General features: G+C 41.8%; 1 protein-coding gene across 2 annotated transcripts in view; it reads left to right on the top strand.

Moving 5' to 3' along the window:
- The first annotated feature begins 2,407 nt into the window (after positions 1 to 2,407).
- PHACTR2 (phosphatase and actin regulator 2) overlaps positions 2,408 to 10,886 on the top strand; it is a 131,625-nt gene continuing 123,146 nt past the window's right edge. Inside the window, exon 1 of one of the 2 annotated variants that reach the window (XM_077175451.1) lies at positions 2,408 to 2,577. In XM_077175451.1, coding sequence (XP_077031566.1) covers positions 2,433 to 2,577 — 145 coding nt within the window. In that variant the 5' untranslated portion in view covers positions 2,408 to 2,432. The remainder of the gene's footprint in view (positions 2,578 to 10,886) is intronic. The other variant, XM_077175447.1, reaches the window with a different exon arrangement.

Below are 10,886 nucleotides of genomic sequence, written 5' to 3'. Positions count from 1 at the left end.
TTCTCCGGTCTTTCCTGATGCCCGAATTTTGTGTTTTTACTTCAGCCCCCAGCTGTCATGGGACAGACTTTGTGAAATAATTCAGTTTAATCAGCAAATACTAACTTTTCATAATCAGCACCACAAATAGAAATTTCTTTGGCAATCTCATCAGAACAGTCAAAAATGAATGAAATTAATTCAGGCAACTGAATTAATCTCTCTCCAGCTGGGAAGGACATATACTTTACTGCTGTGCTATGGAAGTAGAGCTTCAGTTTCCAGAGCCATTAACCACAATTGTTACATCTAATTAAAAAAATATTTAAAGGGCTGTGGAAACAAGATGTACATGATTTTGTAATTTTTTCATTTCTATACCTTGAATAATATAATAAGTTACGGGCAGATAAAAAACATTGTGATTTCCAGCACATTATTCTTTCTGACTGTTCACATTACTCTGATTTATTAAAGCACTTTGATATTACAACAGGAGCCTCTTCATATCTCTTTGATATTCACCATTGACCTACTTTATGTCTTCTTTTTGCTTCACCCCTTTAGGTGTCGCTTTGCTTCTCAAATGGAATCTTTAGATGCCTTTGACCTCTTGTATGGTATCCTTTCTAGTTTATCTTTCGATTTCTTCATGTTCTCCTTTTTGATTGCGCCAAAGGATTGCAGACACTGAGCAGCTCCTTAATGTGGGAATTTTGAAGCATACATTCTGTACAGCATGACAAAGTTACAATTGCTCTGTAGCACAAAATGTTTGGAAGAAAAAATGATGTTAAAAAAAGTCAGAGTCTGACCCAAAGCTCGCTGACCTGCCATAAACTTTGGTGAGGTTTGGAGCAGGGACTGTGTATTTCAATATTGAACTTGAACACACCTCTTAAAGGAAAAAAAAAGGAAGGTAAAAGGAAAGTGGCAAACATTTCAGTAAACAGCAGTGATGAGTACACTTCTGATTAAGGCATAAACAGGTCCAGAAAATGTCACCAGCCCACACACGCCCAGGTACAGAAATCCCTGTTGGGTAAAAAGGTCTTTGGTGTACAATCACATTTGTAATGATGCAAGCTGCAAAGGGTAAATAATAAAAATAGCACATTGTCAGATTTTGTAAATAACACGGGGCTGGCGTGCACAGCTGCAAAAAGCTCTCTAGGCATGGGTACAACGTTCGTTCCTGTGTGACCATGGGACCTCTGGGCCCGTGAGAGGGGCTGTAAGCCTGGAGCTCACTGCCGTGCCCTGCGAGAAGCCCGTGCCTCTCCCTCTCCCAGCACAGTCCCGCTGGGAAAGCTCTGTGGCTGGGGAAGGACCAGGCTGGCCTGTCAGCAGAGGGAAGAAGGAGAGGAAATAATGAAGGCAATCCCCTGGGGGAAGCTGAGCAGAAAAGACCTTTTGACCTGACTAATGGCTGACATACGAGACTTCTGTGCCGGATCAATTGCTTCCACAAATGCGGAGGGTGACGGCTGGAAGATCACAAAACCCCTGCGCCTGGGGAGCTGCACGGGCTCGGCATTGAGATGAAGGCACTCGCTTGCCTGGGTGGAAGCAGAAACCAGAAACTGAATTTCAAGTGGACAAATTTCACACTTCATAGGTTTTGATTCAGACCTGGAGAGTCGTAGTTGTTAAAATGCAGCCTGAATGCAACTTTCACATTGGATACCTAGATAATGCAACTCTGGATGAATTAAAAATATAGGTGAAGTCTTTTCTGTGTTTGTCATTGTGGCTGCACAGCAGCGAAGATTTTATTCAAGGTAGAATGTAATATGACTTGCCTGTAAGAAGCAGAGTGAGCATAAAATATCCTTTTAAAGGTGCATCTTATTGTAAAAGGGTTTCTGTAAAACACCAGGAAACGAAACCATGAAGCTTGATTTTGCTTCTGCCTAGGTCTGTGTGGCTGATCTGAAAGGCAGTACCTTCCTGCCGAAGTTAGTTAAGTCTCTGACATGCAACCCAATCCTTAAGAAAGATGGGGAGGGAGGTGATGAGTTGGGGAGGATATTTGACTCGTCTCTCTCGCGGCTCTTTTGCAGGGATGCGGTGCCTTGTGCAACTTTCCGGCTTTGCGGGGGAGAGGGCACCCTGTTACACAAAACAGAAGTGTTGGTGTGGGTTACTCGGCTCTTTTTAACTGATTCTCTTTTCCCTTTTTTCCGTTTTTTTCCCCCGAGAGATGGCAATGGCGGGAGCATGAAGACACCCTGGGGGATGGGTGCATCCGCGCGCCCAACCCCCCACTTTGCTTTGCCCCTGTGCAAACACAAAATTTATGCTCCCAGAGACCCAAAATCGCCGCCGGCGTCCCGGCGGGGCGGTCGGAGGAGAGGGGCGGCTCTTCCTCTGCAAACTTTCCCTGTCCCCTCCCTCGCCGCCTCTCTCCGTCCTCTTCTCTCCTCCCTGCCCTTCTCGGCTGCCCGTCGACGATGGCAGAGAGGCCAGGGAGCAGCGGGACAGCCCCGCTGCCCGTCTGGTCCTTGCCCGGTCCCCGCGGCCGCTCCCAAAGCGACATCTCCTCCTTCTCCTCCTCCCGGAGGACCTGCCTGCTGCGGTCCAACGTGGGCGGCTCAGGTAAGGGGAAGGGAGGGAAGGGTCCTTGTGTCCGAGACCTCGGAGCCGAGCGGAATTTGGGAATTTGGGGAAAGACGTCCTCGCCGATACCCTGTCCTGCTCTCCCAGACGTAGGACCTGTCTTTTCTCGGTGGCCGGTGGTGTGGATTTCTGGGGTACGCGGTGCTTGATCTTCTCCTTGATAAGATGTTTGGAGAGTTCCAGGCTTTTATACCCATGTTCATACAAATGAATGAATGAATCCTAGTAGCATCGTGGCTGCACATCTGTTTGCCAAAGCATCTCTGACTGCAAGGGCAGAAAAGTCCCAGGGAAGCCTCAGGGTGTATTGCAGGACACCAAAACCCCTCATCTTGCTGCTTCACACATTACACTTCTACTACATGTCAGAATTTTACCTCGTGCCCTTGTATCTGCTTTGGGATTTTAATAGGTGAGAAAAGCCACTGTGTAAGTCAGAATCCCACCATCTTCCCTCAGGAGTCAATCCCTGCTAGTGCACACAGGATGATTGGGGGTGGAAGCTGGCCCTTTGGGACAGAGTAGGCTTCCTGCAGGATTTGGAGAAGATTCACTGTATAAAACGAGAGGAAGTGAGGGTCCTAGTGTACAGTGCAGAGACTTGAAAGTGGCCAGAGTGGCTGGGCTGTGCTTTACTCTGTCTGTTCCCTGAGGTAGGGCACTAAGGAAAATTGAATTCTGGTCTCTGTAGGGCTGAGCACATTTTGAAAATGTGTGCTTGCCCAGTTGCAAATCAGCCCTGCTCTGCTGACTAGAAAAAGTCTATAGGCACACACAGCCTGGCAATGTTGGTATTTTGGATGCACTCACACACTGCTGCACAGAGGTACCCATGAAACACCATCAGGGAAGCTCCAGAGTGCACTGAGGGACCTCCTCTGCTGCAGCACAGGGCAGTGCAGTGCGTGGTTGGGCCTGAAATGGACCACAGTGTTCTCTTATGTTTGTTCCTCAGGGATTCTTAAGATGAAGCAGAACATTTGCTTGGGGAAGATCAAGTATACAGCTATGCCTGCCTGATGAGGAGAGAGGGAATGAAAACTTGCTTAGTCTCATAGGAGCAAGTAGATTCAGCTTATGGGGCCAGAGGCTGCCATTTTCTGTATACTTTTCTGTTTTGCCTTTTTCTGTGCCTGCTTAAAATTTATAGTGAAGGACATTTGGGACAGGGAGGAGGGAGGAGGTTCTAGTTCTTCAAAAAGGACTACTTTTAGGTGTATTTCAGCACCACCTGGGGAGTGCTGCATGAGCAATGCCCTGTGACTGGATGTGTACACCCTGGAACCAGAGGGATCCCCACAGAGGGATCCCCACAGAGGGATCCCCACAGAGGCTGACAAGATTGAGACCATATCAATGTAGACTGTGTTGGTTGGTGGTTTAAGTACTAAGACACCTGACAACGAGCTGAGATGTCATTATGAGAGACTGGCAAATCTAATGGAGGTAAAATGACAGTGTTTTCAAAGATGTGTTGTTATTTGTAGTTTCTTACACATGACATTTTAGCATCCTTGTTTCCTGACTTGATTTTTTATTTTAATTTTGAGGATGTGCTTCCTGCCATTAGAGAACAAGTGTTGCTTTCTTTGTTTTTCATTTTTTTTTTGGTAATATTTTTTTAATTGTATATTTTCTCCCTTGCTGCTTCCTGAATATTTTTTTGCAGTTGCTCATTGGACACAACAAAAACACTTACTTATGGCCACACAACTGTTGATTCTGTCTTCAAAAAGGAAAGTATGCATTAAAGATGCAAAGCTATTTAATGTTTAATATGGTGGTTAGAGAATTGGTTTTATACTGAGGTGCCATTAAAATAACCTGCTTTTTCATTCCCTTACTAACCTGGAGAACAACTGTAATGGGGGCAGAAATGTGAAGAAACAATATGAGTCATTGTTTTTGCTTCTACCTTTTTCTCTAGCCATATCATTTGATTAAAGTAGGTGACTCATTTACATCAGATGTTACCTGTGCTCCAACAGCTGCATGTATAGAAGAACAATTTGCATTTTAAATAACCTGCAAAATGTTTACTTTATGCCTGTTCCGGGACTGAGTCACTTGCAACTGTTGGCAGCTTCTGTTGCATGCTTGTTTCCATTTTCTAGAACCTGACATGAGTTGTGCTGAGATGTTGTCTCCTCACACCCTTCCAGTGATGGGTTGGTATCCTTGTAGAGGTTCACACTGTCATTTATTTTACCACCTCCTGATCCACCATTCTCAATGCAGGATCTATTATAAGGCAGTATTTTTAGAGACCCTTCTAGCCAGGGGAAATATAATGGCTTTTTATAAAGCAGTTTTGGCACTGGTTCATGAAATGCATCTGTTTGTTATTCTAGGTCAGTACTGTATGTATCTTGATAGTGCAGTGAGGCTAGTCGGGTGGTCCCCATGTTTATGCTCTCTGTGCTTTCTTAGCCCCACTCCTCCTTCTGCTGCTCCTACACACTGACAGAAGCAACTTCCTGGTATCACTTCACAGCATCTCACTTCATTAGCTGCTATCCAGGATGTGAGAACAATATATTTTCAGGATATTCTTCTTAAAGCTGACATTTCTTTTAGTGCTAGTGGTAAAAGATTATTTCATTTCTCTTTCTGGGTCATCACCTCCATCCACTGTTTTGACAGGCCTTTTTATTTGTGGTAAACTCCTGGGAGGAATGAAGTGATACTCATCACAAGTATGGGTGGCATGATCTAGAATTTTGATTTAGGTTCTGAAAAAGTGTAATGTTAGCAAAGTTCAAAACCTCTGTGGCAGGCATACCACTTCAACATTGTGGTATGCCCCAGCTGACAGCTGGCTGGTTCGTCAGAGTATCTGAAGGAGATGAGTAAAGCAAAACATACTCTTGTAAAATTTCAGGCAACACCAGAGCCACTTGTAGAAAGCTGCTTGAATTACATACCTTTAAGCAGTTGTCCATATTTAGTGACTAGATTTAAACCCACCTTAAAGGTGGATCAATTTAGTCAAGTTTCTTAGTGTGTCCAACACAGATGGGGACAGAACTACAATTGGAAAAAAAGACCCTGTTCAAATGCTTTCCCAGAACTCATCCAAAACCTAGATTTGGTGGCTGTGAGGCTGAAGGTAGCTGTCAGCATGAGCTGTGGGTCCTGGGTTGCAGGGTGGAAGAGGTGCTGTTTCACATCACATCCGATGGCAAAGCAGTGGCAGTGGTTCTCTTTGTTACAGCTCTCAGGAACCTGACAGACCTCAGGCTGCCACGGTGCCTGCTCTTTATCTGCACTGATCTGCATGTCCGTGCAGTTTCCAGTTTGCTCTCCTTTTAGTGTTGTGGGTTTTGTTGTACAGCCTTGCACTTTGTGCCGAAGGTGGTGAGGTCTGTGGTGAGGTACATCTGGGTGAAAAGGGAACCTTGCTGCTCAGATCAGAAGTCAGAAAACCACCCATCTCTCTGCTCTGGGATTGATGCTCTCAAAATGTTGCAGTTCCTCTTGAGGTCTTGCTCTTTGGCAGCGAGAAGCTTCAGATAATTTGTTCCATTGGTGAGAAATGCACCTTTCAGGTGGAGGGGTGAGCACCTCACGCATCTTTCCATTTCTTTCATGGTGTTCTTTGAGCCCTTTTGATGACAGACAAAAAAAAACCTACCTAAGAATTCAGACAGCAATTCATCAGTACCTCAGGCTTTAGCCCAGATGTTGGGTTGAAGAAGAAAAGAAACCCTGAATGCAAATGGCAGTCCTGCCTCAAAACTTGTATATCCCAGGATGATTTTGGCTATTTTTGTGGGTTAATTTATTCAAAATGATAAAGAGTGACATCTATGATGCCATCTGCTGCTGACTCCAAAGTAGGGTGGGTGAAAAGATTACTTAAAATTCCCCCGTTAAGTGAAGAACTGAGGAAGCTTTCTTGTAGTGATCAGAGCATCAAAGTGGCTGATGCTGTATGAGAAGAAAATTTATGATTTTTGGACTTACTTAAGCTTTTCATGACTAGAGTAACCCACTTTGCAAACTTAACAAATGTCAGATTCTCTTTTTATTGAAAAAATTCTCTAGTTGATGCAAAGGACACATTTTTGACAGCTGAAGGAATTTGAGAATCTAGAAAGTGTGAAACCCAGAATACGCTCTAGACATTGACCTCATTATCTGGGAGGGTGGATTTTAGGGGTAAAGGGAAATTTTGGGTGGTTGGATAGGTAGCTGTTAACGCGTGCCTTTATTTCCTTTTGCACTTGTATTTCCCCAAAAAACTACAGATTCCAGTCACAAAGAGCCTTACCAAGCTGTCTGGGAGCTAGGAAAATGTTGTTTTTCAGTCCTAAGATAGGGTTGATGAGGGAGAATATTCATGCTGTGGGAGAACACGATAAATAAAGCAGCTGATTTTGATACATTTTATGCAAATATGGGAGTTATGGGAAAACATGATTCTCCATCATATTAAGCAAGACTTGTTTACAACATAAATTGAAGTACAGAATTTTGCAAGAAGCCCAAGGCAGACAATTTTTGGCAGAAATCAATAGTACAAGTTAAGACAAATAATAATTTGGGGGGATTTAGGAACTCAACTCAGCATGACTAGGTCATTATCAAGAGTTAGTGTATCCTGTCCTAGGTTCACATTAATATTTTTGCATCAATTTTAAAATTCAAACTATCAGGAAGAGGCAACAAGCATAACCAAATGAAATTTGCCTTATGCTTATAGAACTGAAGCAGCTACTTTGTAATAATCTATTTAGGCCATCGTGATAATATTAAATCCCATCCTGGTCAACCTTACATGTAACTTGTAGTTTCAGAATGATGTTGAGGAAAAGTTTAGGAATCATTTGTACTGCATACACTGACAAAGTTCAAATCTGCCTGAAAAACAATTCCATTTATAAAATAGATGGGCATATGGAGAAGAAGCATGTGTCAGAATATAGTCTGTCATTTCTAATGTGAGTTTATACCAAAATATACACAAAATAAGAACCTGCTTGTTTTATACTGGACTAAAAGACATTATTCCCCACCAACTCATGCAGCATGGCTGAAGTAAGTTCTTGTAATAGCCCAGCCTGATTAAGTGTGAAAGGGGAAACCCTGGGAATACCATGGTTTACAAATATAAACAATGTGTTCTACATGTCATTTACACATGGCATAGTTTCTGAGACAAAAGCTTTATAATAATCAGACTTGGGTTCAGGCTTAAAAAAAAGAAGAAATTACATGTGATGACAATCTTCATGGTTGGCTAAGTAGAAATTTAACTCCAAAGAACTGCAGCAAAGTATTTAATGCATGTTTTGCAGCAGCTAGACCAGCAGCTGATGGTGAGATCTGCTTCGTGGTTTGCTGCTGAGTATTTTAGTTTCTCAAGGCCCTTTGGCATTTAGCACTTCCTGCTGCTCTGTGGCTCCTAGCAAGTAATCACTTAATATCAGACCGCATGTCAAGTATGAGGGCTGAAGAAGTGATTCAAAGAGTAGCTGAAGAAAAATTGTTCTTCTCTTACTGAATGTAAGCAACTTTTTCTAAAAAAGCTTTTGTTTTGGTTTTAAAACCTAAATGTTTAATTAGCCAAATCCATCATTAGCATAAATAGTTTATCTTTCTTTCCCACCCCACTCCTGCATGTCTTTCTCACTGTTTCCAGAAAAAGCATGCACAACTTACGGTCAAAAAACTGGGGAGAATTAGCAGGTTTTTTAAAGGTTCATGAAAAATTTACATTTTAAAAATTTATTTAGGCTTTTTGAAATCAGAATCTTTCCAGTGCCAGAAATCCTGTAAGATTTCAGCTTTCAATAACACCAATACTAGTTATGTTTCTGAATTTTCACTAACTCTCATTGAATATGCTTTATCAGAAAGCAAACATATTTTTAATGATAATCTTTTATTTTTCTTCCTTTTCCCCTAGCATTTTACCTAGCATGTTCCTACTTTTAACAAATGCAGAAATTGTTTTTTCTCAGGTACAAACTGAGTGGCACAAAAGGAAAAATATCCTGAAGAAAATAGAAAATTCTGACTTCAATGTTCTGAGTTCATTCACTTCTCACTTTATCTTTGAAATTGTCAGTCTTAAATCCCACCACAACAAGGGGTATCCATTCATGTGGAAAGCACTGTGATCTTCCTGAAATGCAAGCAGAGTTTGTAGGTACTTCCCTTGGTGGTGAGCTGAAAAAACTTGTTCCCCATCGTGAGGTTTTGATGCAGAACTGGACTTCTAAGACGGTGTGTTGTACAAATTCTGTTTGTGCCTTAGATGTTGTCACGATTTTTGAGTTTTGAAACAGTGAAATATTAGTAAATTTTATCAGCATCAAGGATTTAGTAAAATGGGCTCGGAATTCAGCCTGAAGCTGCAAAGCTGCCATGCTTTGCAAGTTGGCCGCACTCTCAGGTGGAGGGAGAGCTCCACAGTGGAGCTACAGAGCAGCTTAAACCACTGCATCCTTTGCTGATGAGACACTTTTCTACCCTCTCCCCTTTCTCTCACATTTCATGACACATGTTTCTGACACATCCTGCATTGCCCTTCACATTTCTCATGCCAGGCTCTATTCAGAGAAATACAGGACCTAACAGAGTGGGGCTGGGAGGGAAATGTGGAAGAGGAAGCATTCAACCACAGATGGCAGCGTGGTGACACTTCACACGAGATAAAATATTTTTTAAAATCTTTTCAAAATAATTATAATATTTTTACAATATTTTACAATATTTTTCAGACAATGTAACAGTTATTTTGAATTAAATATGTGCATTGTAGCTTGGTCCACATTTTCTAACATTTGCACAATTTACAGTATCCAGAAGAAAATTTGTTTAGAGAGAGTGGACTCCCATTAAAAGCAGATGCTTTTTGTTTCCCTTTAACTTCTGGCATGACTTCAGTCTCACACACAAATTGTGGTGGCTCCCACTTGGGGAATTTGCCCAGTTGCACAGCACCTCACACTATTTCCCCCTGGATGGATTCATCAGTCAGCAGCTCTGTTTTGGCACCTTTACCAGGTTCTTCCTATCCAAACTATACTAGAAGTAAGAGTCTTTCTTACTTTCTTTCTTTCATCTTTCTTCCTTTTTCAACTGTTTCTTGCTTTCATCTTCTGCCCTGTCTTTCACTCCCCTCTTTCCTACTAACTTCTTTTCTGCCTTCTCCATAGCTTCCAGTTAATGTCATTTATATTGTGTTGATAGCCTACACATCACTTTGGGTGATCCTCTGCCAAGGTCTGGTTAGGTACATGTGAGGTTGTTGTATCCTGCCCATCTGAGTCTAATGCACTGAGATCTGAAGGGACTAGGAGCCTCCAATTAATGACATTAGGTTTATAAAATAATAATGCAATCCTCTGCAATTAATAATATCAAGTAAATAAACAGTAAGTTTATTTTCTGTCTGTCACAGAGAGATAAAGGTCAGAATTTGTACAGGCTAAGCAGAGATTCCTTAAGAATTCATTGGGAAAGGGTAAAAGATCTCCTAAAAATTCTGAAAGAAAGGGTTGCTAAGTATTAGGAATGAAGGAGAAGTGCTTCAGAGCCTTTCCAAGATAAAGCCTAGCACAATGGCAAGGATCAGGAAACATGAACTCTGCATCATCCTTACTTTATTTAAGGTTATTAAGTTAAGTTTCTTTGAATACAGTTTTTTTCTGGTAAGAGTTTTGTGAAAATCAACTTTTCCTTTTTTTCTGTAGATCCTGATTTCAGGCATGTTTCTTAATTTTCAGGAGAAATATCTGACAAAAAATTTTGAAAATGGTAAATTGTCACTTCAAAAAATTAACTGAGGTTTCTATAACTTTTCATCACACAGATTTTTGGTGTAGGGGTTTTTTCTTCCAGTTTGGGGATAAGGAAGAGGAATTGAAGCAGCAGAGAAGTGCCAGAATTTCCCCGCCACAGAAATGTGATTATCCCGAGGGATCCTGTCCATCAAGTGCACACCCTTCCAAGGCAAGGATAATCACTGCTAGATTCCTTTACAAATTATTGGATATCAAAATGTGCAAGTGCCTTCTTGACAGAGGTGTGGAATATATCAGAGAACCAGACTGCAAAGAGCATGTTGAGCAAAGCTCTCCCTCCAGAGCATGTGTGTTTGCTTTTCTTGTTTTTGGGGGTAGAATCACAGGTTTTAACATATGTCTGTGACTAAGACACACATTACTAAAGAAAATTACAGCCACTAAGTAGAATTGGTATTGAGGTATTGTTTTGCATCCTCTACAAGCACAGTAAAGAGGGGTTGTGGTGCATTTGCAATTGAATGTGCCCTAATT

This window comes from Agelaius phoeniceus, chromosome 3 (genome assembly GCF_051311805.1).
Source record: "Agelaius phoeniceus isolate bAgePho1 chromosome 3, bAgePho1.hap1, whole genome shotgun sequence".
NCBI classification, from domain to species: domain Eukaryota; kingdom Metazoa; phylum Chordata; class Aves; order Passeriformes; family Icteridae; genus Agelaius; species Agelaius phoeniceus.
Note: the sequence above shows the minus strand (reverse complement) of the source record. Positions and strands in the feature narration are given on the sequence as shown.